The sequence below is a fragment of the Artibeus jamaicensis genome, unplaced genomic scaffold, assembly GCF_021234435.1.
Source record: "Artibeus jamaicensis isolate MK-2021 breed Jamaican fruit bat unplaced genomic scaffold, CSHL_Jam_final contig_793, whole genome shotgun sequence".
Classification (NCBI taxonomy): Eukaryota; Metazoa; Chordata; class Mammalia; order Chiroptera; family Phyllostomidae; genus Artibeus; species Artibeus jamaicensis.
In genome coordinates, this window is record NW_026521975.1 from 8356025 (window position 1) to 8383627 (window position 27603).

A 27603-nucleotide genomic window follows, 5' to 3' on the forward strand; every position below is an offset into this window, starting at 1 on the left:
TCAGACAGTGCTTTGCCACTCAGTCTGATACAGCCTTGGGTGAGTGCTATGCGCTTCTCTGAGCCTCGCTTCCGTCTGTAAAATGAGGCTCCAGGTCCCTGCCCAGGAAGGCTGCTATGAGGGTGAAAAAAAAGGGGGAGCGTGAAGGGTGGTTTGGCTGCTGATGGGGAGGGCTTTCTGAGGTCCTCTGATGCCAGGGCAGTACATGCCACGGGTCCTCCCCCCGCCCGCCCTCACCCCCCATTCAATAGGAAGCTGCCAGGGAAGCCACAAGGCTCGGCTTGCCAGAGGTGTCAGTTTCCTTAATAACCCTCCCCGGGTCTTACTTTCCCCATCTACAGACTGGCAACAGTGACCACCAGCACTGAGCCAGGATCCTAGCAGGACCTGTAAGACAGCCCCCTCTCTCCTCCACCGCAGCAAGCCCTATCCAGCTGCAGTGCCAGGAGGCTGGGCCTCTATGTGCCATTGACCCTCAGCACTGACTGTTCGTATGCCAGTCCATAAAGCACTTCTCTGCTGCCTGCTCTGTTTTATTGTCAAAAATTCACTTTGTACTTGCAAAATTTGGGCTGCAAGTTGGATGGCCCTTCAGAAAGCCCGATGTGTCTTCCAGCTAAAGTGTTTCAAGGGCAGGAAATGGACGCTGCCTTTCTCTGAAAGCCCAGCTCGGGCACTCACTCACCCACTTAAAACTGCCACGCTTCCCTCCACTGGCCCTGCCACCACTGCTGAGGGACCGAGCCTCCGGTCCCATCTCACCTAGACATTGGGTGCTGACGCCTGCCTCTCCCAGGACTGCTGGTGAAGGTGTGCACTGGCAAGGGGCTGAGAGGTCCGGATGGCATGTGAGACATAATCTGTGCTAAGATGCTCTCATTTCAAACACTTGCAGAGTGGAGCTGACTGCAGGAGAAGTGCACTTGTTTTGGAGTTGGACGGGTCTGGATCTATTTCCTGGCTCTTCCATTGCCTGTGGGCTCTTGGGCAATACACTTATCTCTCCAACTCTCTGTCTCCTCTTGTGTAAAAGACGATGATTACGATGGGTAACATGTACTGAGCGCTGGACACATGAACTCACTTCACTCTCATGAGAACCCTGTGAGGTAGGTGTTATCATTCCCATTTTACAGATGAGTAAACTAAGGCACAGAGTAGTAGCCCACTAACAAGGGGAGGAGGTGGGACTCAAAGCCAGGCTGGCAAGAGTCTGCACCCCACAGCCTCACAAAAGTCACAGGACGATATTGCTCACTGGGTGTCCCTGAGCCTCCCCACGCAGGCCCTGGGCCTGGGGCAGAGTGTCCGCTGCCAGTGCTGGCTGAGCTAAATGAAACCGACTCAAGGGCAGGCTGCCTTAGAGGAGATCCTGGCCCTGGACCGCAAGTATTTGGCCGAGGAGCCAGGGAAGCGTCATCAAAGTCTCCTTTAAATCCTCCCAGGAGCACTCATGGCCGGGAGGGGCTGTGCCAGCAGCTGCCTTTGTTTACACCCAAGGCAGCAGCTGGGAACCTTCATTCCTGCCTCTGCTGCCCACCAGGCTGTGACCTCAGGCGTGGTCTCTGTGGGGTGAAAGGTAGCTGCTGCTTCCCATACTTGCCTGAGACCCCTCCACTGGCAGCAAGTAGAGCAGAGCTGTGACTCTGGGAGAAGAAACCCCCGTCCCCAGGCCTCAGCCACGCACGGGTCAGGGTCTGTGAGGAGGGGAGTGGAGGGTGACTGCTTTCATATAGTGCCTACTTGGTGCCACATCTTGGTGACGGTGTCACCGTCACACCCTACACACCTGCTCTAGCCCCACAGGCTCAGAACTATGACCTCCTGGGGTGGCTAAGGAAGCAGACTCTGAGAGGCTCTCATTTGCCCAAGGGTCCTCACCCAGGCCCAAGCAGAGCAGGATTCCCCAGGTGGTGGGCTTGGGCTCCAAGACCCTCCCACTCCCCAGTGCTTAGGGGGACTCCACCTCCCAGGTCAAAAGTTCATGCTCTGGCAGGGGCCTCTTAGAGAAACCCCACCCCCACCCGGCATCAGGGCTGGTCCATGGTGGGCTCCTATTTGATGGTGTTTTCCCAAACTGGTCTGACCCCAAGTTCTCACCATGGCATGGGTCACCTCCAGGCCGCCCCCAGCCTGTCCCCACTCTCACCATGGGCTGTGGCACCCAGCACATCAGCCAGGGCTGGTCCCTCCGTCACCTCACAAATGTTGGCATGTTCCTCTAGAGTTTTTATATCTTAGAGTATAATTTGCAAAAAGCAAAATGCACAGCTCTTAAGAACAGATCCCAAACATTTCACCTCAACTCTCCTTGATTCTTCCATGAGCCCTACAGGAAAATCAACATCCTTATTGCTAGCATTTACTAGGTGCTAAGAAAATGCAACACACCCTCCATGTGTTCCATGCATTAAGGCATTTATCCATGGAACCTCCCTTTAGGAAAGTCTCCTGAAAAGCACATCACAGATGAGGAAACAGCTTGTAGATACTGGAGCTGAGGACTTGCTACAAATTCTGCTCCTCCACTTACTAGCTGTGGGCTTTGAGTTAGTAACCCAGTTTATGCCTTAGTGTTCTGCATCTGCACGACGAGAATACTGTAGTTCTTACCTGAGAGTGCAGTGATATTCAACAAGTAATTCACCAAGAACCCGGAGCAAGGCCTGGCACCTGCCTTCATCCACCTCCTCATAGCTAGCACTGGACCCCCGCCTGCCACCTCCCTACCTCGGTATCTTCATCTGATGTCCTTGTCCCTGGTACTGACCCTTGTGCAGTCACACTGCTCCCCCTACCCAGGCCGTGCCACTAACCCTGGGGATGGATGGCCTGGTTACGCTGCCAGGCTGAAAACAAAGTCCTGCTCCCCCCTGCCTGGACCCCCCTGCCTGACCCAGACCATCCCCACAAGTGTTTTAACTGAAGCCCAGAGCTAGAACCACCCCCTGCCCACCCGCTGCCTCCCCCACTGTGCAGAGCCACCAACCCAGCCTGAGCCCAACTGTGGGCGCCACTAGCCCCCTTGGCAAAGCCAGGGGATCAGGCCGGCATAGCTACTGCTCGTGGAGACGTGACCGTAAGCCCCCCCTTGGCAAAGCCGGGGGGCCGGGGTCAGCTGGCAAGGCTGCTGCCCGTGGCACAGTTTCTCTCCACCTTGCTTGGCTCCCTGCCTGGAACCTGCTGTGGCTAGACAATAGGTCTCCCAAGAAAGCTAGAGAGCCTGTTTCCCTGTAGAAGGGTAGGTCATGCACCGGTGCTTGATAAACAGGGAAGTTTTGATAGCACCCTGTGTTCCCCTGTTGTTCCGTGGAGTAGCTTTGCAGAAAGGACAAAGAAACTAGCTTGGGTGCAGCCCCCTCCTGCTTATTCCCCATAATTGTAATAAAAGCCTTGAATAAACGGAGTTCGGGGCTCAGCGGGATGCTGAGACCTCTCCAACCTGACTCCCTGCGTCCTTGACTCATTTCCGCCCCCTCCCCTCTCCTGACGAGGCTGGTCCGCGGCACCCAACCCTGCCTGCCTTTCCATCCCACACTTTCCCAGACCCTGGACTCTCCTCTGCTTGGACAGCGCTGAGCGCCCACCACCCCCTTCACTCCTGCTGTAGTCAAGGCAGCTGAGACACACACTTCGGGACCCACCAGAGCTAGGTTTAAACTGGGTGCTACGCTCACTAGATGTGCATGTGGATCGGGTTTCATTGCTCGCTGAATCTCAGTTGTGTCATATTAAAATGGGAATCATGACCTACTTCATAGGACTCAGTGGATGAAATAAAATACTGTCATTTCTTGGGCAGCTGCCTCATGCCAGGCCTTGTACTATGTGCATTTAAAATTTTTATTCCCTTTAATTCTCAGGAGGGAGGGACTCTTCATCTCAAGAACACACAGTGACTAGGTCCAATCAAGAAAAGCCTTTATGGTTCTCTACAAACAGAAGCTCAACAGTGATGAGCCGCATCCCAACCCTTCCCCAGATGTGAGAGGCCACACTGGAGACGACGGGAATTTAGGGATCTCAAGTCAGATACAAAGAAACCAATGACAAAGTTGGGGGGGGGTCAAGTGCATAATGCCTCAGGTCTTGTCCAGAAAGTTAGCATTTTTGGCAGTCTGTGATCTTGGAAATGCTACCCGCCCTCACCCGTGCTCCAGCAGGAGTGGCAAGGGAGTGTGAGGGAGAAAGTGGGAGACCGCAGGAGCACCCCCAACTGATAACGAATCCGAGCCCCACACGTGGACTTGATCTGGGACTGAGACACCTCTCTAGCCCCACCTTGGTCCCCTAGGAACACCCCCGGGAAATGGAGGAGTGGATGCTCCCCCAGCCCAGCTTTCTGTGGGGCCTAAGAGTCCCCTTCAGGACAGAGCTGAAGACAAGGTTAGGGCTCACTCAGGACCATGGACACAGAGCGTGATCAGGGCCTCGAGGAATTTGGGTGAGGCCACTGGAGACTGCAGCTCTGCCCAGGGCCCCGCCCCAGCCCCTTCCCTGTAACCTGTAGGCCAGGGTGGAGACCCTCTGCTCTCCGCCCAGAAATCCCAGCACAGCCTCACCAATGCTTCGGTACCTACCTGGGGCTGCAGTCCCTGCAGGACCGACCTTGGTCACCTGCCCTATCCGAAATTTCCCCGCCTGGGCCTCATCTTCCTCTGCCCCCTCCCCACTGGGGCAGCAGCCCTATTATACCTCCATTGCTGAAGCCCTGGGCCAAGTGTTCTTCCCGAAACTGCCCCTGCCCCTGAACAGGCGAGACCACTGGGAAAGCAGGGATTCGGGGCTCCTCAGGCCTCTCCATCACTTATCATCACTGAGGGGCTCAGAGGGCAGGCCCGGTCCTTGTATTACCAAAAGGGAATGCCAGAAGGGAAAACCCATCTGAACCCCCTTCCCTGCCACCCCTCACATCTAGGACCAGGGTTCCTGCCTACTGGCCAGGAATTCAGGGCCCCTCCAAGAGTCCTGACCTCCACACCCAGCTCTCAGTCCCACCTACGTGTTGTCCCCAGCTCCTCATGCCCGGCCTGAGACAAGAAGGGGAGCAAACTGCATGACTTAAGAGGGAGAGGCCCAATCATGGTAGAGATGGAAACTTCCTTGGTGTGACATGGGTCTGACATTTTTGAAAACCAAAGTACCCTGACCCCTGGGAGCCCTCCCTGCAGCCCCCGGAGACTCACCTACCCTCCTCTTTCCTTGGGTGAGCTACCTGCTTCCCCAGGGCTTGGTCAGAGCTGCGATCCCGAGTGCTGTCTTCCTGGGACTGCCTCCTGCTCCCTCCCACAGAGGGGCCTGGAGGTCCTCTGACACCCAGTGGGGAGAGCAGAGGAGCAGCCTGCCAGGCCCCTCAGGCGGGCCCAATCAGGGGCAGGCCCTGGGCCCCTGGCAGCTGCCCCTACCACCCCATGTGGTTAGAAAAGAAGCACTGAGGGGGGCGGCAGGCGGGAGCAGTCAGGGAGCCACTCAAAAGGGCAGTGCAGTCAGGGCACCTCCTGGAGTAGCAGAGGCGTGTCTGAGTTCTGTGCTGAGACGCTGGGTGACTCAGGCCCAATGAGCCCCAGGCCATACAAATTAAGGATGGAATCAGCAATGATGCGGGCTGTACGCTTCTGGTACCCGCCTGAGGTCACCATGAGGATGGGCACCTGGTGGCCACGGACCACCCGGAACACCAGTTCGTCTCGCTTCACGATGCCCTGCGGGGAGATTGGGAAGGCTGGCTCAGACACGCCTCGATCCTCATGGTATGGGGAGGTCTTGCTACTTGCACCCACCCCCTCTCTGGTATCAGGAGAGACACCGGTGTGGTCCACCTGTCCTGCTGCTGCTGAGTCTGCAGAGCTGACCCTCCCCTGCCCTCCAGGGTCGGGACCTACCTGTGGGCTGATGGACAGTCCCCCAAGGCGGTCACCCTCGAGGACGTCAGTGCCTGCGTTGTACACCACCACGTCGGGAGGGTGCTCCTGAAGGGCTTTCTCCAGGTTCCGCTCCACTTGACCCAGGTACTCGTCGTCCTCCGTGCCCCACTCCAGCTCCACCTTCCGCCTGATGGCCTCTGAGGGGGATACAGGAACACCCGCCATGTGCAGAGAAGAGAAACTGAGGCTCAAGAGGGCAAAGATGGCCTGGGTCCCTGTCAGCGCCCAAGGCAGGACTAAAAAATGGACTGACTGCAGCACTGCTCAGGCTCTCATTTCGCCCCACGTGAGCTAAAAAGAGCACCAATAGCTGCAAAGCAGGGGCCCAAAGGGGAGAAGGGGAACTGAAGACAAAACACTCGCCCTGCAGACTCAGAGACCCGGACCAGACACCTGCTCTCACTGCCTCCACCAGCCCTTGCCCAGGCACGTGGATGCCATGTTGTGCCCTCGCGTCCAAATCCAGCACATTCAGGATTCAGGTCAGGAACTGGTCCCTTGGGCCACACGGGCCGCTGACTACCCAAAGCAAAAGTGTCCCCTACTCACAAAGTGAGCAGGTCCCTGTACTTTCACAGCTGATCTGAGCATCTCTGCCTTTAGACTGCGAAGTTTAAACTGCCTGCATTTATTTTAACAACTATTATAGTTGAACTAATTAATTTTGGCTATCTTATCTGGAATATCCTATTTATCATATTTTCCCCTTTGTTTCTCTCTCATCTCTTCCACTGACAGAGACATACCTAAGAGTCTATTTTTATCCTTCTGATGGCTACCCCCCATATAAGGACCCTCACACATGTTTATTAGGCTAATGCGACCTTGGTGGGTTAAATGACTTCTCTTGGTCTTTCCTCATCTATACAATGGGAACAATTCCCAACTTGCAGAGATGCTGCGGGTACATGAAGTGAGTTCTGCAGGGCCCGGCACACAGGAAATACGCAGGAGGGAAAACCCCATCCAGCCGAGAGTGCACTTAGGACTGGGGGACGGGAGCAGCTCACGCTTGGCAAAGCGGTCCCCAGGGTAGATGTGGCGATTGTAGACGTCCATGATGTACACGCGCTTGTCACCCATGAAGTCCCGCTCGTGCCCATTGCCCTGTGGGGGGAACATGGAAGCCACTTGCGGGCAGGTGCCCTCAGCAGGGCCAAGACCACCCCACCCAGGACCCCGCCCGCCCCCCCCCCCCCATGCCCGAGCAGTGTGGTTTGCCCTTAGAGCAGAGGATCTCACGGCTGCTAAGTGACAAAGCTGGGATTCAACCTCAAAACCTGGCCCCATGACCTTCCAGTGTGACCTTAAGCAAGCCCCAACCCTGTCATTTTCTTCTCCAGAAGACAAGGCAGGAATCCTGGCTCTACCATCTCTCAAGTCTGTAGTGGGATTGGTGGGATCAGGGATGTGAAACATAAAACTATAAAAAGCTGTACTCATGTGACTTGGTTCAGAAGCTCGATGTCACGTGACCTTAAAGCAGGGCAGCGGACCATCACAAAGCTATAGCAGCACAGGTGTGGGAGGGGCCTTCAAGAGCCTATTGATGCCCTGCCTTGTCTTTGACCAGAGGAGCCAGACCTGAGTTTCCAAGTTCTGACACTTTCCCTGCAGGCAGTTGCCTTGGAGTCAAGCAACCCTGAACTGGTGTGAGTGAGAATTTTCCTGAGGGGCTGGTCTGCGGTGCATCTCAGCCCTATGTGAAGTGACCATGGAAGCCAGGGGTTGAGAGCACAGGAACAGCACTGCTAGACTGGGTTTAGGAAGAGCCCTTGGGCTGGCCAGCAGGGGCGGTCAGGAGGAGGGAGGGAGGACCTTCAGGTTTGACAGGAGCATCGAAGAGGACCAGCCACCCTGGCTGGGCCAAGAGGGGCACAAGGAGAAAGAAGGACCCTTTGCTTCCAGCTTCTCTCTCCAGATACAGGGAGAGGGATGGATCGGGATGAAGGTGGCAGAAGTCTGCCTTGGGCCTCAGGGCTGTTCCCAGGGTTGGGAGAGTTCCACAGTGTAGGGCTGCCTGAGAGATGTTGATGGGGAGCATGCAAAGGGGGCCTGAGGAGGGGGACCCATGAGACCCCAGCCCCCACAGGGCACTCACCTGATGGGCATCGAGATCAACAATGGTGGCCCTGGAGATGCCCTCCACTCGCTCAAACAGAAACTGCCCGGGGGAGGAGAAAGAAGATGTAAGGGCCCACAGAAGACACAGCCCCTCAGGACTCCCAGATGGTGAGGGGCCAGGGCAGCAGGCCACACACACTGCGGGCCATCAGAACCAGGCTAACCCATCCCACGCCCAGCAGAGCTTGCAGCTCCAGTGAAGCATGTCTGTGAGGTCAGGAAGGCTCCCTGGAGGAAGGGGCCTGTTCTGTGCCATGAAGGGCTGGAAGTCGGGAGGTAGGTAAGCAGGGGAGTGGGGCTGGCCCTCAATGCCTCAATGACAGCCCAGGAATCCTGAGGAAATGTGTGTGGGGGGGGGGCTGCAAGAGGGGGGACCTCCCTCAAAACTGGGTCTGGAACTTTATTCTACAATCTTTGCCTTCCTACAACTCCATGTCCTCATGCCTCCTTCCCCTCCCTCCACCTCTAGGAAGGTCTGCTATGTGTCTCCCTCTCTGACGGCCAGGGTCTGCTGACCTGCCTCACCCCCACCATTAGTCTGTGTGCCCTGTGAGAACAGGGACCATGATGGCCTGATCCTGACCCAGGCTGAGGTCAGGCACAGGGTGGTCAGGGGGAGCTCTGGGGTCCGACAGACATGGAGGCCAAGGCCAGCTCTGCCCCTTCTGGCTGTGTGACTTCACCCTTCTGGGCTCCAGTTTCCTCATCTGTAATATGTGAGGATTGACTGAGGTGAGACATGGAGCACAGGAGCTGGCATAAGCTTCAGCCTACAGTTAATTCTATCAGTATTATTGTGATTATTATTATCGCTATCTCCTTCTCACTCTTCCTTAACAGTTCCCTTTATATGGTTGCTGCTTCCCCCATCCCCTGCTACTGTTGAAGACTATAATATCTCCTTCCTGTGGGGCTATAATATAACCCCTCAGAAGAGATGGTTGGATCTGGGTTTGAGCCCGAGCTTGGCTGAGCAATGCAGGAGCTTCCTCCCCTTCTGAGGCTCAGTTGCTTTCTCTATAATGTGGGGTGAGAACACAAAACCGGGAATGGCAGGGGGATTCCAGGAAGGGCTCTTGAAGGTAAGTTCCCAGGTGCTGTCCTGCGCACCTTGATGGTGAGTGTGATGTCCGCATAGGCACAGAAGCCCCCGCCCCGGTCACTGGAACAGTGATGGAATCCACCACCTACGAAAGGGCAGATGTGGTGTGGTCAGGGCCAGGATCAAGAGCTAGACCCAGGTGCACCTCCGCCCCCTGGCCGCCCACGGGGCCCTTCCTGCTCAGCTCCCAGGAAGATCTCCTGGGACTCCAGGTTGGAAAAGTGAACTGAGTGCCTGGATATGTCACCATCCCCAGGTCAGGAGGCAGCTCTGCCAGCACAGCCACCCAGTGTCAGAGAAAGAAACCCCTTAGGCTGTCCCAACAAGTTGGTCCCAACGCCCACTCACACCCCTCAGGGGACAGGAGCTCATCCTTCCTAAGGTAGTGAGTCCTCCTGCCAAAAAAGAGTGGTGGGGCTCTGGGAGCAGGTTCACCTTGGGACCACCCAGATTCTGCAGGGTGGTGGAAGGGGATATCAGACAGGGCACAGTCTGCTGGTCATGGCTGCCCGTGGCAGTGGTGAGGGCCCCGGAGGCCGTGGTCCAGCCCCCTTTACCCCTCAACCCCAAGACCACAGCCTCAGAGCCTCAGTGACCGTGAAGCCCATTCCTCCGCAACCCCTATGAGAACCTGACCTGCAGAGCTTCTGAGGTTGAGCCCCACACTGCCTCGCCTGGCAGTATGAAGCCAGGGCCCGCAGATGCTGGGACTTGCCTCTTGCACCACCTAAGAGGCGGTCATTGGATCATAAGGATAACAGTCCACAGTGAACTCCTAACCAGGCACCAAGTTCATTGAAGTCTCTGTATAGCCCTAGCAGGCAGCATTATCATCGTCATCTCCACTTTAGATTCAGAACCTGAGGCACAGAGAGGGTCAGCAACTTGCCCTATGTCACACAGCTAGCTAATGGCAGAACGAAGATCCGAACCAAGGGATGGACCAGGATCTGGGCTCTTAACCTCTACCGGGCCGTAACACCTTCCATAAGGAAAGGGTCTGGGTCCTCTTGGGAACCCTATAGACACCCATGGCAAGTGTTGTCACTCATTCATTTGTTCAGGAGAGGATCATAACATCACGGTTCAGCCAGGCCTAATGATGGGTACCTGGACATACCAAGGTGGAAGAGACCCAGCCCCTGGCCTTCCAGTGCTCACAGTCCTAGGTGGGGCTGGGGAGGAGCGATGGGGCTCTGAGCAAGCCAGCAGGCCTCTCTCAAGGTCCATGTTCTCATTAAAAAAAACTGGACTGGACAATAACACCCAGTTCAGACGAGAGGCTGGACAGAACAGGGCTTCACAAACTGTGACATGCCAAGCCTTCGTGAGGGGCACTGGCAAGGGTGAAGAAGACCATGGGTGCAGCCCTCCCATGAGCCAATCTTGTGGGAGAAACCAGGGGGCTGAGGAATGATGGCCCTCAAGGCCCCTGAGAACAAAGTGATATTGGTCCTGGGCCTGTCCACCCACCACGACATGACCACGCCCCTGCAGACTGTCCTGGGCCCCAGAGGTTGATAGAGCCTTTTGGGGGAGCTGCTGAAACTCTGCAGGTTTCATTCCCATGCAGGGCTGTCTACGGATGGTACAGGCTTTCTAAGAGAGAGTGAGTTCCCCATCACTGGAAGAATGCAAAGACGGGACTGGAAAGCAACCTGGAGAACTCTTTTAGACAAAGATTCCATGCCAGATGGAGGCATAGACTGGCCCCTCTCAGACACTGGAGCTTCTGAGCTCACTGTTGCTTCCACCAGGTCCCTTTGGGCCCTCCCAGCCCCCAGGCCTTGACTGGCCAGCTCCCCCATGCGGGGCACTTACCCACATTGATGGCCCAGCCTCGCTCCACTGCCAGCTTCCCTGCCTGGGAGACAAGCACAGGGTGAAGGGCAAGGCAACCCTCTCCACTTACTCCTCACTCATTCACTGACTCACTCATTCAGCCCATAAACAGTGCTTCTGGCCAGCTCTGAGGTGAGGCTACAGGAGGCATCTGCCCTGGGCCAAAAGCAGTCCCAGCAGCAAGTACCAGATGGGTTGGTGCACAGGATGAGCAGTGCATGATCCCCTTTGCAATTTTGTGAGAAAACTAGAAGAAACATAAACTGACAATGACTTTCATGGGGCTTTCAAAGAGAAAAGAGACAAGTTTCTGCTCATGGAAATATAGTAGACTGAATGCTGACATCCCATAGGAAATCAAAGTTTGGGGCATGCAGTAATACTCTAATACACTAAAAAGACATACACATTTGCAAGCTATATAAGGATCAATAGGTATTTATCCAGGTGTGAATTAGACCATTGACCAATAAGATCTGTAATGTTTCTGTGGCTAATTTTAAAGAAAACTACACAGAGGACAGGAAACCTGATTTTGCCAGGAGTGTTTATTGCCACACCCATGATGGGGAGAGAGGGAACTCCATCCATCACTGAAGTCACCGGGGGTTTGCTTTTCCATCTTAAATCTGATACATTGGAGCAATTGTTTTAGGATAGATCTCTGGGGGTTAGGGGTAAATCTTATATACCAACAAATACAGTAACCCAACTGGAGCTCCCCAGGGGAAAAAACAAGGAATTCCAATGTCCCGGGGCGGGGAAAGCTTTGAGAGACTCATTACTGCTGGGCTTTGAGGAATATTTAAGATTTTGTTCAACTACTATGTGGGAGGAGGGCATTCCAGATGGAGCAGCCAGGATGGGCAAAGACCCAGAGGTGGGAAGGAACCAGGTGGAAGGGTCGCCAGCCCAGCCTGCATCCCACGTGCCTCCTCACCTACCATTATGGTTCCTCCTGTCTGGATCCGAAGGGGCTTCAGCACCTTCCTCTGAACAAGGAAGTTGGGGAGAAAGATGAGAGGGGGTATTTCTGTGATGGTGGCGACAGCAAAGGACCACTGTGGAAAGAGACGCAGACCATTGGCCTCCCACTGCCGCACTCAGAGCTCGGAGGCAGCAGCTGGAAAATCAGATTTCCTCTAACGCCAATTTCAAAGTGCCTTGGGCAAACTCTGGGTCAAGTGCAGTTACTCTAGTAAGAAACGAGAACCCCACACAGGTCTGGATCCCACCGAGCTTTGGGCTAATAAAGAACAGTTTACACAGCTTGTTTTCTAACAGCTCGGTTGGAACACGTCCCTTAGCGCTCCAAAGCCCGTGGCTGCCCTCTTGTGCCCCACACAAGAGCTGAGGAGGACTCCGACTTGAGAGGTGCGGGCCCAGAACAGGCCCATCCCACTCACTGCACAGAGGAGGACAGGGAGGATCTTTCTTGCCGAGGTCACACGCTGCCTCACTGACAGAGTCCAGGCGTCCTGCTCCCCCAGCAAAGCATGGCCTCTTTATCCACTGAGAACCGGACCTCCTTTGAGGAGAGGCATCCCGCCCCTCTCCCATTAGAGGCAGAAGGAGTTGGGGAACCTAAAAGGCATATGTACCAGAGTAAGGACACAGCTTTTCCTGTGACCTTATTCCAGTGACCTCCCAGGTTCCTGGCAAATGTCCATGTACCCAGTTCCTGAACCATCTCCTGCCTGGCTGAGAATGCACCTAGGCCCAGGCTCCCTGCTCCTACTGACTGCAGGTGGAGGCCAAGAAGGCCCAGGTTTCTTCTAGGCATAAGGTCCCAAGGTGGGGGCTGGACCACTTCTCCTGTCAGGATGCTTTTTGTAGCCAACTGTGAAAGTGCTTATATACAATGGGACAAGCACTGCGATGAAGAACATGGTCTGAGCAAGGTGGGGGCAGACGGGCTTTCCGGGGGTACTAACATACATGAGAGCAGAGACCAAAGGTGAACAAGTTAGCCAGTTGTAGGGGTCAAGGTAAAAAAGTTATTGTGGGTGGAAAAGAAGCGAGTCCCCATGTTCAATGGAAGCTGAGCAGAGCTGGGACACACAGGGCTGGTCTGCCAGCGAAGGCTCTCGAGCACGTCAGAGCCGTAGGGAGACTGACAGCACTTCCCACGCTGCTGTGGCTGACACAGGAGAACCGGTCAGGGGACTGAGAAGAGCAGCAGCAGCCCCAGGAAGGAAGTGAGAGATAATGAGGGTTTGGGGAAGGTGCGATGGGGAGAGTTAACAGACAACAGATGAATGGAGGTGTCTGGATGCGAGGCCAGAACCCCAGCACTCCAACACTGAAGGGCAAAGGCCAGGCTGGAGTTCACTGGGATGAAAAAGGGCTGTGTGGGGACCAGAAGGGTGATGGGGAATGGGTGGTGGGGGACAGCGGGTGCTCAGGCGGCCAGCCACCAAGAAGGTTTCAGGAAGGAGTGAGCAAAGCCAGGTGTTGAGGCAGCCAAGGCACCCAATGACAGAGAACTAGGGGGGAAGTGTGGCCGCTGTGATCGCCAATCAGGAGAGAATTAGGGATTTAGGCCTGGAGAGGCCTGAGGAAAAAGCATGTGCCTGGAAAGGGCCAGGAAGGTGTGGTGGCAGTGGAGGAGGGCACTCATGAGAGGCTGGGGCAGCAGGACGGGACAAATCAGTCCACAAATGGGCTACTGTGGCTTAGGTCACCGGCCAACAGGGGAGACATTTTGTCGGATTGCCTGCACCGCCACTGAACACCTGTGTGGTCACCCCTTCCAGGATGGCAAGGCTGAGAACAGCTGAAGGCTGGGCAAGCTTGCTCTGCTCCCTCATTCAAGCAAGCAGGGCCTACAGGACCTGGATTACGTGTCTTGAATGAGAGGTGTCCATCCAGCCTTCCCCAGGCCCTGGCCCTCTGGCTGCAACATGGAGGCACCATGGGCCTGGAGGGGGTGGTGGCAGAGCTAGGACACGCTGCGCAGCTGCGAGACCCACCCCTGTGCACGTGTATTGTGCTCTCATATCTGTGAAGCGGCAGTGGTGTGAGACAGGACGTGGGGCTTCTAAGCTGGAGACTGAATTTTACAGGGGCCAAGCATAAGGTCACCAGAAGCACATATAGGATTCAACCACAGGGACCGGCTTCCACAGGACAAGCCACCCATCTGTCCCTATTTCTTGACTTCTGGCCAGGAAAGACAGGGCTAGGCCCTCATCTCGGCCCAGACATGGTTCCTGTGCAAGGCAGTGCTGCAGCTTGCTGACGCTCTAGACCTGAGCCAGCCAATCTAGGACCTGCCAGCCACACAGAGCTACTTACATATAATTTTAAGTTACTTAAAAGTTTAAAAAATTTTTAAATTAAAATTTTGTTCCTCAGTCACACAAGCAATATTTTAAGTGCTTAATTGCCACACATGGCTACTGACTACTGGACTGGACAGAGTCCTTCTAGAACATTTCCATCACTGCAGAACGTTCTGTTGGATATAACTGCCCTAGAAAAAAACATCAGTGGCCACAGTGAGAAATAAGCAGAGAGACTGGGGCGACTGAGGGGTGACAGACGCTCTGGTGCCAGGAGCAGATACTTTATCTGGGAGGTGCAGTAGGCTGGAAGGGGCCCGCCCAGATCTGCCTGCAGCCTGGCCCCAGGCAAGGGCAATGAGGGGCAGGCTGGATCAGAGCAGGAGAGGGACTAGGGACAGGGCTCTTAAGTCTTCCTCAGTCACGCTGGTTCAACTCTGGGCTCTGCCACTGCTGTATGCCTTTGGGCATGGCCCTCTACTTACCTGTGCCTCCTGTCTCCTCATCTATGAAACAGGAACTCCTCCCAACTAGGCCTGGAATGAGGAGCCACTGGAGAGGTCTGTACTCACTGCCCAGTGTAAAGTACCCCAACCTGAGCTCCCCTGACCCCTGCCTTTGTTTCATCTTTGTGCACAGCATTTGTCTCTACCTGACAATAACAACAGTTCTATGTCAGCTCTCCCAACAGGACACCAGCTCTGGCAGAGCAGGTACATGCTCTTTCCTGCTGCATACGATGCCTGGAACAAAGTAGGTGCTTGTTGCTCGTACCTGCAACACCCCCCAGATCCCTACCTGCACCTCACCTGAGAGAGCCACCTGTTTTATCCCAGGAGAGCCTGTAAGAGCTGGCCTCCAGCTCCCAGGACACACACCATGGGCTCAGGCTGAACCCACATGTAGGCCCAGCTTCTTCCCCTGACTTCTCTGCCTCCCGCCCTCTCTTCCAGGTTTCACCTGGAACCTTGTACCACATAAATCCCTGCTGCAGGCGCTGTTTCTAGGGCTGTGCTTCTCCAAATGTGGTTCCTAGACCAGCAGCAACAGTGGCCCCTGAGAGCTTGTTAGAAATGCACATTCTCAGGCCCCACCCCAGACCTCCTGAATCAGAAACACTGGGAGTGGGGCCCAGCAATCTGTGTCATGACAAGCCCCCTGGAGAATCTGATGCTTAAGGGAACTTGATCCCAGTGTTGAACCTATGAGGTTTATCCCGGCCCGATACCCACTGCCCACCAAAGGGCACGGCCCAGGAGCGTCCCTATTCCAGAGCATGGTCATATGTCAGGGCCTCCATGCACAGGCAGCCTTTTGGTAACCCCACAACGCTGCACTGCTCTCCCGCTGCCTGACTTCCTCAGGTGGACCCCCACCCTCAGAGGTCCAAACCAACAACGGCTCTCAGGGAGGAGACTGGCTGCAACCCCACTCGGAACCCCAACTGCTTGGTTTGGGTTAGGACTTTCCCGCAGTGGAAGTGGAAGCAAAGGGAGAGAAGGGAAAAAATCCCACATTATCATCTTAGTTGATGGGAAAAAAAAAGCCTCTGACAAAATCCAACACCCTTTTATAAAATTAATCAATAAGTTAGGAATACAAGGGAACTCCCTGCACATGACAAAGGGAATCAATCCCATAGCTAACAGCACACTCAATGGAAAGTCTTTCGCACCTAAGATCAGAAACAAGGCGTGGATGACTGCTTTTGCCACTTCTATTCAACTGGAAGTTCCAACCAGAGCAATGAGGAAATACAAAGAAATAAAATGCCTCTACATTGAAAAGGAAGAAGTAGAATTTATCTCTATTCACAGGTGGCACAGTGCTTTATATAGGAGATCCTAAAGAACAAACATGACACCCCCCCAATTAAACTTAAGAAATAAATTCAGCAAAGTTGCAGAAGATCAGCACATAAAAAGCAGCTGTATTTCTACACACTAACAACAAACAATTCAAAAATAAAATTATGAAGATATTCCATGCAACAATATTTTTACAGCTATGTCCCCTAGGGCAAGGGGTATAAAGGAAGAACTAAAAAATGGGACTTCATCAAGTTAAAAAGCTTCTGCGCAGCTAAAGAAAACATCAGCAAAATGAAAAGAGAACCAACCATATGGGAAAATATATTTGCCAATAAAACCTCAGACAAGGGTTTGCTCTCCAAAATATATAAAGAACCCACACAACTTCACACCTGGAAGATAAACAACCCAATTAAAAAATGGGCAAAGGACCTGAACAGACACTTCTCTAAGGAGGACATACAGAGGGCCCAGAGACACACGAAGAGATGCTCAGCATCACTAGCCATCAGAGAGATGCAAAGTAAAACTACAATGAGCTACCGCTTCACACCAGTCAGAATGGCCATCATTAATGAATCAACAAACAACAAGTGCTGGTGAGACTGACAAAAAGGGAACCCTAGTGTGCTGTTGGTGGGAATGCAGACTGATGCAGGCACTATGGAAGAGTATGGGATTTCCTCAAAAAAACTAAAAATGGAATTGCTTTTTGACCCAGCAATTCCGCTGCTGGGATTATACCCTAAGACTCCTGAAACACCAATTCAAAAGAACCTGTGCATCCCAATGTTCATAGCAGAGCAATTTACAATAACCAAGTGCTGGAAACCACCTAAGTGTCCACCAGCAAATGAGTAGATCAAAAAATTGTGGTACATTTACACAATGGGACACTATGCAGCAGAAGGAAAGAAGGAGCTTCTACCCTTTGTGACAGCATGGATGGAACTGGAGAGCATTACACTAAGTGAAGTTAGCCAGGTGATGAAAGACAAAAACCATGTGATCTCACCCATAAGTGGAACCTGATCAACAAAACAAGCAAGCAAGCAAAATATAACCAAAGACACTGAAATAGCGAACAGGCTGACAGGGATCCCAGGGGTGAGGGAAGGGGGATGAGGGAAGAAGAGGAAGGGTTGTCAAGGAACATGTATGAAGGACCAACTGACAAAGACAACAGGTGGGTAGGGGGAGAACTGAATTTGGGAGGAGGGGGTGGGTAGGGCAGGGGAGAGTAATGGGGGGAAATGGGGACAACTGAAGCTGAAAAACAATAATAAAAAAAGTCAAAAAACAAAATAACATTATCTGTTCACACTTTTCATTTTGGAATAAAACAGGCACAACTGCATCATGCAAGTATTCTGCAATTAACTTTTTGTGACTGTTCTCTGTAATTATAGATGTCTTTTTAATGTTTTGGTGTCTGGCAACTCTAGTCACTTAAAAACATATTTCTTTTATCAATAAAATAATTATCATTAAAAAGACAAAGAAAATCATGAACATAATTCCTTTTACAACATCAAAAATTAAAACACTTGGAAATAAATTTAACCAAGAAGATGCAAAACTTACACACTGAAAACTCTAAAACATTTTTGATTAAAAAACTTAAAGAAGACCTAAATAAATGGAAAAAGTATTCTGGGTTCATGGACTGACCTAATTAATATTATAAAGATGGCAATACTCTTCCAAATTCACCTGAAGATTCAACACAATCCCCATCAAAATCCCAATCCCCCCCTTTTTTTGCAGAAACAGAGAAGCTGATCTTGTAATTTATATAGAATCTCAAGACCTTACATAGTGAAAACAATCTTGAAAAACAAGGAAGTTGGAGGACTCACATTTTTCAACTTCAAAACTTACTACAAAGCTTCAGTAATCAGAACACTGTGGTTCTGGCACAGGTAGATCAACTGAATAGAATTGAGAGTCCAGAAATAAATACATACATCTATGGCCAACTGATTATCTATAAGAGTATTAAAACCAGTCAATGGAGAAAGAACAGTCTCCTTAACCAACTGGTGCTGGGAGAACTGGATATCCACATGCATAAGAATGAAATTGGATGCTTACCTTAAGACCATGTACAACAATGAACTCAAAATGGATCAAAGGACAGCACTACAACAGTAAAGAGGGTTGCCCCACCCTGGCAAATACCTAAGTCTCCATCCCTTACAACTTATCAGGCGGGCTAAGGCAAAGAAATATGACCCAAATAAAAGAATATATCAAACCTCCAGAAAAAGAACTAAGTGACAAGGAGATAGACAATCTGTCAGATGCAGAGTTTAAAAGACTGGTAATCAGGATGCTCACAGAATTGATTAACTTTGGTTGCAAAATGAAGGAAGAAATTAAGGTTATACAAAGTGAAATAAAGAAAAATATATAGGGAACCAACAGCGACAGGAAGGAAACTGGGACTCAAATCAACAATTTGGAGAAGGGAGAAATAAATATCCAGTTGGAACAGAATGAAGAAACAAGAATTCAAAAAAATTAGGAGAGGCTTAAGAACCTCCGGGACAACTTTAAATGTTCCAACATCCGAATCATACAGGTGCCAGAAGAAGGGGAAGAGCAAGATACTGAAAACTTATTTGAATAAATAATGAAGGAGAACTTCCCCAATCTGGTAAAGGAAATAGACTTCCAGGAAGTCCAGGAAGCTCAGAAAGTCCAAACAAGTTGGACCCAAGGAGGAGCACACCAAGGCACATCATAATTACCTTACCCGAGATTAAAGAGAAAGTGAGAATCTTCAAAGCAGCAAGAGGAAAAGAGTTACCTACAAAGGAGTTACCATAAGACTATCAGCTGATTTCTCAAAAGAGACCTTGCAGACAGGAAGGGACTGAAAAGAAGTATTCAAAGTCACCAAAGGCAAGGACCTACATCCAAGATTACTCTATCCAGCAAAGCTATCCTTTAGAATGGAAGGGCAAATAAAGTGCTTCCCAGGTAAGGTCAAGTTAAAGGAGTTCAGTAAAGGGTGGGGGAATGCTGGAGTTGGGGGGTGTACTGGGCAGAGGAGTACAAAGGGGAGGAAAAATGGGGCAGCTGTAATAGCACAATCAATAAAATATACTTAAAAAATAAAACCCTGTAGACTAATTACAACAACAACAAAAAAGTTAAACAGAATTACCATTTGACTCAGCAATTCTACTCCTAGGTATACAACCAAAATAATTGAAAAAAGGTACTCAAATACTTGTATCTGAATGTTCATAGTAACACTGCACAAAAGCCGAAAGCTGGAAGTAACTCAAGTGTTCATTAGCTGAAAAATGGATAAACAAAATATAGCCTGTCCACACAATGGAATGCTATTCAGCCTTAATAAGCAGTGGTGTACTGACACATGCTACAAGGTAGATGATTCTGGAAAAGACTGCTCAGTGAAAGAAGCCAGACACAGATCTCCTACTGTATGACTCCAGGTACACTACATAAAACGTCCAGAAAGGCAAGACCTTTTTGTGACATGGTGGTCCCCCCACCCGGGGACAGGAAGGAATGGGGAGCAACTGCTTAGTGGGTACAGGGTTTCCTTTTGGGTGATGAACATATTTTGGAACTAGATAGAGGTGATGGTTGCTCCACATTGTAAATGTACTAAATGCCAGTAAATTTTACACTTTGAGATGGTTAATGATTAATTTTGTTATATGAACTTTACCACAATTAAAAAAAAAGGGACAGAGGGGCCCCCTCGGGGAAGAAAAGATAATCAGAGACCCTGGGGGTCCCGTCTCCCCAGGGACTCTCCTGAGACTCATCTGCCTTCAGACACTGGGCTTCCCTTTCTTCCACAGGACTGAGAGCACCAGACGGGCAGCGACTAGGCCCAATTGGTGGCCAAGCTCCCCAGGGCTGAGGCCAAAATTTCTGAGGCATCCTTGTCTTCTTTCTCTGGCATGCCCCATATTCAGTGTATCAGCAGAAACTCCTGTTGTTTCACCCGCTGCTTCCAGCCTAGTCTGAGAGCCCGGGATCTCCCCCAGTGCTTACTGCCTCCTTCTCTGGCCTCCCCGCTTTTGTCTGACAGCCTATCCTCATCACAGCTGCTCAGCAATTCAGTTAAAACCTAGATCAGATCATGTCCCTCTGCTTAAAACACTCCTTGGCTTTCTTCTCCCTCAGAGCAAAGCCACAGCAGCATGCAAAGCCCCATGTGGTCTGGCCCTGATCCTTTTCTGACCCCATCCCTTACCAGTCTCCCTCCCATTCCCTCCAGCCCAGCCACATTGGCTTCCCTACGACTGCTGAAGATACCACTGCTTTGTGTGGCTTTTGCACTTGCTCATCCTGCTTGGAATGCCCCCCCGGATGCACACACAGCCTACTTCCTCACTGCCCTCAGCTCATGACCACATGTCAGTAAGACCCCCCATGACCCCCTATTTCAAATGCAGTCCTCCGCCGCCCCCATTTCCTTCAGAACTTTCTTAGCACACTTTCTAAGATACTGTATCACTGACTTGATTTTAATGTCATCAGCTGACTCCCCACCTAAATGCCAGCTCCACGGGAGAGGGATTTGGCCTCTTTTGTTCCATCCCATCTCCCGGCACCTAGAACAGAGCATGGTGCTCACTAAATGCTGGCTAAACATGTCCTGAGCACTGTCCAGCCCAGGATGCACAAGGACAAGATGTCAAGCCTACATGACAACCTATGGAAACCTGTTGCCGGGGTGAGCAGGAGGCAAGAGCCCTGCACTGGCCTGATTCAACCACCACCTTTAGTGGGGCCACCTCTGGGCCTTGTACACAGTAGGTGCTCAATAGAGATTTGCTTCCCTGAATGGATATCATCTGTCGAGCATGATACTATAGCATCTCCCTCAATGTTTATTAAGCACAGAAGGCCACACCAGTGAAGGGCCAGGCATGAAGCCTGGAACACAGACCCAAGGACAGAGCAAGGATGGGGCAGAGGAGAGGGTGGATGTTCCACAGCACACACAGAACAGCCAACAACGAGCAGCCCTGGGAGGCCTGCAGGAACTCTCCAGGGCACTGTTCCAGCTGTCTGCAGCAGAGAAAGGAGAAAAGAAGTATTGCATGTGTCTGGGGGGTGAATGGTGCTATGTGCCCCTGCACTGCAACACCCAGATGTCAGATAATGCCCTGAGCATCAAGGGCGCATAGCACCATATCAGTCTCCCACAGAATCCAAACTCCTCCCATAGCCTGCAAAACCTGCTGTAGCCTGGTCCTGCTGGGCTCTCTGAGCACTTCACATGCCTCTTTGGTATTTTAGTCCCTTCAGACTAGCTACTCAAGAAACATCCTTCTCCCTTTCAGGAGGCAAAGTTCCTTCCCACTCAGGCCTGAGACTCTGGAGCGTTCTTTTTTCAAAGCTCCACCTGTATCACCTATTCATTTAATCTTAGCTCAAACCTTACCTCCTCTGTGAGGCCCTCCGTGACCACTCAGTCTAAATGAGCTTACCTCCATCCAGTTACCCTCCATTTTTTTCTTCCTTCATAGACCTTGGTGCTCTCTGAAATGCTTTTGTGTGCTTACCTCTTTATATTTCAGTTTTCCGTAATGAAAATGCAAATCCATGAGACCAGGAAACCTTGTTTACTCTTTTTTTGTTGTTGTACCTAGTACACAATCATTATTCAATGTAGATGCTGAATGGCAATACTCCTCCACTTTAGTAGATGCTATGGAATTCATCATGTTTCTCCTTTTGTTGTTGCTACCGGGGAGCTCCAAGTCAAACATGGAACTCAATCGTACCACCTTGGTTAATCCTTCCAGTTGGGTATCTGAATTCTCCCCCTGCCCATGACCTCAATTTTCTACTTGGGAATCTACCTGTGAATACTTTAATTATTACTCATCGCAGAGTAGCTACCCTCAGGCTTTTGGGAGCACAAGGCCAGGCATCCAGTAGGCCCCACACAGTTACCCCATAAGGGTCCCTTCAAATGGGTGGGGCCCTGAAGTGCCAGCCTTCTCCTGGCATGCTAACCCACCCTGGCCCCACTCTGTTCTGGTCTCTACTTGCCCCAATTCAACGTCTCCTGTCCCTGTACCCAGTCCTCACTCTCTGGACTCTGGCAGGCGTGTCCTCCTGGCCCACCCCCTGGCCTATGGACTGTGATCACGCCCGTCCAGGCCCCAGGAAACCAGGGCAGCCAGTGCTGGGCTTCCTGCCAAGGCCTTGCATGGTGCCCTCTCCCAAGAGCCAGTTTTCAACTTCTTCCTGGTACTCTTTCATGAGTTAACAGTCATGACTCCATCTAGAATTCTTACAGCTGGGCCAGAGTCTGGGAGAAGGGAGAGCAGTAGCTGTGACCAGGAAGTAGGAAAACAGGACCGGATGCCTTATCTGGTCTCTCTCAGGACTGCTGCCTTCCAGGTTGACCTTGAGCAGTAGTGGCCTCTTTCTGGGTCTAGGCTTTAACATGTATGGAGGGAAGGGTCCTGGTGACCTCGGGCATCTACTATGGCTTTCAGTCTAAAATGAGTCCAGCTGGGAAGCCAGGGGGTCAGGGGCCCCACACTCTTTTTAAATTTTTTTAAAATTAAATTTATTAAGGTGACATTGGTTAGTGACATTATATAGTTTCAGGTGTATAGGACTCCCATCTCTTGGGGGCAAAGAACCTGTTGCATCCCTGATCCCACCAGGGCAGGCTAACAGCACTGAGTTCTCTTGCAACCTCCCGTGCCGCCTGCCCTCTGCTCCCACAAAGGACACTGACTGAATGCCTCCACCCTCAGAACCTCAGCTACTGATGAGAGCTACGGGGTCCTATAGAAAGAGGTCATGAGCATGCAGCCTGTAGGCTCAGTTTGGTCTGCAGGTAGGACTTTAAAATCCTAAATGAACTGACACAATAAGATACCAGAAAATACCACTTAATAATCTGAGCTTCTGGCTCTGCTCTAAAGCCAGGCCTCATGGCCATGCTGGGCCTACAGTGGAGCTGAGCAGCAACCACCCACAAACCACCACCACCTGCCTGACCATTTCTTTATGTGCTCTGCTGGGCCCTGGGGGGTTTCTAACTTGTTTTTAGCCCCACGGTTTTCAACAAGTCTTTAGCAGAAGGTCTTAGAACAAAACCGTGAACTTCAGTCCAATAAAAAGTAAGCCAAAATAGGACAGCTTTGATTGGATGGGGACAGGGCTGGGCTCCCCCAAACCATCATTCCAGCAGGGGTCTTTGAGGCCTGTTCATAGAACACAAACTGAAAGTCACTAATGTAGAAGCCCCAATCCTTGTAAAGTTTCACTCTTCACCAAGTGGACATCCCTTCTTTCATACTCCATAATAGGGAACTCACCACCCCCAGTGCAGTCTAGCCCATTCTAGTTATCTACCTTTTTCTGACACCTTGCTCCCTCTCTTGTGGACCACAGACTCCATGCTTCCCCTGAACTATGAACGGGAATTGAACCCCACTGGGCTGTGCTTCTCTAGGCTGAGCTACGCCCCCCCCATGGCCACTCCTCCTGGCTGGCAGCCCCCCTGGCCTGTGGCAGCCCCAGGCCCCTGGCCTTGTACCTTTAGCTCGTTGAGATAGCGTCTCGTGTGCACCACCAGCAGGTCCTCATCCGAGGCTTCCCGTGCCTCTACCAGCAGGCTGTCTGACAGAAGCTTCTCTTCTGAAACCATAAAGCAGGAACCATGCTTCCCTGCTGGGAGTGCCAGGCCCAGCTCAGCCCCAGACCCTCCCATAGGCTGCAGACTTGGCCTCTGTCAGCCCTGCCCCAGGAGAAGGTGGGTGCTTCTGATTTATGGGCATTCTGAGAAGGGGCCACCTCCCAGGCCTGCGTAAATAATAGTAAGGACCTTAGGCCAGGGGACTTCGGACACTGTGCAGAAAGCAATCCTTCCCAAGCCACTGATAGTTATGAAGTAAGCTCAGGTGTGTCTGGACAACTTTAGAGGCAGATTACACAGGGTCAATGATGTTGATTCTCAAGGTGAGAAAAGCTCTCTGATCAATTCTCCTCCACCTTCTGATGGCATCATGGGGGCTCAGTGTGGTGTGGCAATTCTTTAATAACCCCTTTACCCATTATTATCTCCTTTTTTAACCTCCCAAAAATCAGTCTCACAGCCTGCAGCAACAATAATTGGCCTAACCTGAATTATATTCTTGTTTCCAATGTATTTATATTTTACTATGACTTTCTATGCAGGGCAAGTAAAACCTGCTTTTCCTATTTAAATGACATATGTTTCCTTTTTTAAAAAAGTTTTATTTGATTTCCAGTCAGGGCACATGCCTGGGTTGCAGGCCAGTTCCCAGCAGGGAATGCACAAGAGGCAACCATACATTGATATTTCTCTCCCTCTCTCCTTCCCTTCCCCCTCTAAAGATAAATAAATAAAATCTTTAAAGAAAGTTTTATTTATTAATTTTTAGAGAGAGGGAAGGGAAGGAAGGAAGAAAGAGAGGGAGAGAAACATTGATGTGTGAGAAACGCATCAATAGGTTGCCACTCGCACGTCCCCAACTGGGGACTCTGCCTGTAACCCAGGCGTGAGATGAGGAACCGAACCAGCGACGTTTCAGTTTGCAGAATGGCACACCAGCCAGGGAAATGTTTCCTTTTAAAACCAAGTTTAAGTTTTTTTAAAACGAAGGCTAAATCAATGAGAAGATATGAAGTAAATAATGGAAGAGGCAATATGAAGAGACAGCAAGGTCCCAAGTGTGGCTTATAAATGACCAACGTTTAGAAAACACGGCATTAATTCACTACCCCTCACATACATCAGACAAAATTTGCTCCATTTTGCAAAAAAAGAAAAAAAAAAAGAAACTGAGGCCAAGAGTTCGAAGTGCTCTAGAGCAGTGAGAACAGGCCCATGATGCTCTGGGTTTTAGGAAAACCAAAGGGACAAACAAGGTCAGAATCTAGGGGACCTGTTTTAAAATATTAACTTTAGAAACCAACCCTCAAAGAAACCAACTAATTACATACATTTCTCACATATAGTTCCACATACAGCAGGTGCTTCCCTAACTATACCCCAGAACATTCCATGGCTCTCCACTGCTTTCAGGCAAAGGGACAGCTCTTTTCTTAGAGGTACCCGAGACCCTTCGAATGTGGCCTGTTTCCTTTCTATTTATATCCTCGTAGGAGAAAGGAGGGAATTCAGGGGGACTGTTGCCTCCAGATGTGGAAGACAAGGAAATCTTCTGTAGGGCCACTAGGTGACACAGGAGCCCAAGAAAGGGAAATGGGGACAGTGACTCAAACTGGAAACAGAGCATTCAGGAAGGCAGGAGAACCGCTCACTTCACTCGCTTGCCATTGGTGCACATGACTTGTATTCTTTTCTACTTAATATTTTCTGTGAACACTCACTCTAGTCACTACTGCAAACAGAATATTAGTACCACTTGTCCTAAATAGAATTTAACCAGAAATAAAAAAACAAGTACAATAGGAATAGTGTTGTAATTTGATTCTATCTCCTGCAAGGCACAGGAACTCAGGCTTGCTCTGGATTTGTTAAAAAGGGAGATGGGCTTAGTGTTAAAAATGAGCTAACCCCAAAGTGAGACTTTCTCCACAGTGTGATCAGAAGGATAGGTCATCCTATGCTAGGTAACACTTAAGGTAATATTTCCTATTTCTCTCAGACCACCCTTGACAGAGGGAAAAAGGGAAATTATCCTTGTACTAGCCCTACTGTGATGCCTGAATTTCCCACAATGAAACAGTGCAAGCATCACTTTGCTCCATGGGACAAGCCAGGAAGTGGGGGAGCCTAGACCTCTCTACTCCCCCTCTGCCACTTAGTAGCTATGTGGCAGAAACTGTGGGCATGTTTCCTAACTTTTCTGGGACCCATTTCCTCCACTGATAGTCAATGGTGTTGAAGCAAAAGTCCATCTTCCTCTTGAACTCTCTGAACTTGTAGGGGATGGACACTGGATTCCTCCAAACTTCAGCTTCCTGTGTCCATCGTTAATTAGCTCCCTTTCTTCTGGGCTTCCAGGGGAAGACACTGGACTTAGGCCCAGAGCAATGTGGACCCAGGGAAGGCTTGACACTGGGACATATCATGCTTAGAAGTCTGTGTTGCAAAGATTCTTTTGACAGTATGGGTGGAAGGCAGTCTGAGGGCTGAGGCTTTTGGTAGGAGAGTCTGAAGCTTGTTTTAGGGAAAGGCAGTGGGGAGGGTAAAAAAAGCAGATGCAAGGTCCAAAGGAGGGCTTTTCATACCTTTTAGGAAGCTGATCACCTTGCCCCACTTTCCTGCATCGAAGGGGTGCAGCTTCTCCAGGCCCATAAAGGTTATGTTGTAGCGGGGTGAGTACACGATGGGCCACCGTGTCTCCGGTACATGCTGGTACAGCTGGCTTGTATGTGGCCTTCCGAGTGCATAGGGACAGAATACACACAGATAGGGATGGTCTCAGTGTGGGAAGCAGCCTCACCCTGTGCCAGTCGGCTTTGATTTACCAAATAGCGTTGACCTGGTACCACTAGCTCTTTCAGCAGCAGAAAAGGGGCCACTTAGCAACAGCAACAATAATAGCGGCTCCCTGCTGAGCATTGGCTCTTTCCCTGCACTATACAACCCAATCCTGACAGCAGTCCTGGGAAGTAGGCACCACCACTCATCAGACTTGGAGAGGGAACCAAGGTCTCACAGCAGGTCTGTGGAGCAGCGGATGTACACCAAGGTGTGTCTCAATGCAAGGCCTTAGCCATCTCACTTCCACGTTATAACAATTACACCGAACAGTTGAATGGCCCTAGGCCTCAGTTTCCTAAAAATCATGTGCCTGTTGCGAGGATCCAGATTATGCATCTCATCAGCTGAGCAAAGAAAGCGTCCTGGCCACGAGAGCTGGGGTACCAGAAACAGCCGGTAGGGGCTCCCGCAGATTATGGCCCAACCCGGAGCTAGGGATGCTGGTCACTCCGGCCCACCGAGCAGTTTAGCCCCCTCCCCACTCCATCAAACCGCAGCTGCCGCACAGGGGCGGCTCCAGCTGCTGCCACGGCAGGGGCCTCCGCAAGGCGGAGGGACCCGAGAGAAGACATAACACCCGCCCAAGTCGCGGGCCCCCGCCCGGGTCGCGGCCTCCTGTCGCGACGGGCTCCTGTCCCTTCGGCTGCAGAGAAATGGCAGGGGGGTGACCGGGAGCGCTGGGTTGGCCTGGGCGAACCGGACCGAACGACCCCTCGCCTGCCATACCTGGGCCCGCACCTGGCGGGCCCGTCCGGTCGCCCGCACACTGTGCTGCCGCCAAGGGGGACCCCTGGGAACGCCGGGGACTTAGGCGCCCCACCCCGTGCCCCGACCCCGGCCACACTCACATCCCGCTGCCGGGTAATCCCAGCGCTGGCCACAGCTCTACAACCGGGCGGCACGGGGCACAGCCCCGCCCAGGACACGCCCCCAGCCTCCGCTACCTCCGCTGGGGGCGGGGCTCTCTCAGGCTCAGCTCCGCCCAGCCTTCGTTCGCGTCACAGAAGGTCCGAGCCCC

At 51.5% G+C, this 27603-nt stretch overlaps 1 protein-coding gene across 1 annotated transcript; it reads right to left on the reverse strand.

Annotated features, from left to right (window-relative positions):
* Positions 1-3904: 3904 nt before the first annotated feature.
* On the reverse strand, positions 3905-27603 carry HDAC11 (histone deacetylase 11). Its single transcript, XM_037167472.2, has 10 exons — positions 27434-27603; positions 26330-26478; positions 23646-23746; positions 11937-12053; positions 10972-11014; positions 9159-9235; positions 8026-8088; positions 6935-7031; positions 5883-6061; positions 3905-5702 (listed from the first exon to the last, which is right to left on the reverse strand). Coding segments are annotated over exons 1-10 (1044 nt in total). The 5' UTR covers positions 27436-27603; the 3' UTR covers positions 3905-5486.

Excerpts from the sequence above, each read along its gene's own strand:
- HDAC11 (XM_037167472.2), bottom strand. Across the intron at positions 9,236-10,971 it reads AGGCTGGGCCATCAATGTGG|GTGGTGGATTCCATCACTGT; the intron begins GTAAGTGCCCCG and ends GCCCTTTCGTAG. Across the intron at positions 8,089-9,158 it reads ACATCACACTCACCATCAAG|TTTCTGTTTGAGCGAGTGGA; the intron begins GTGCGCAGGACA and ends TCCCCCGGGCAG.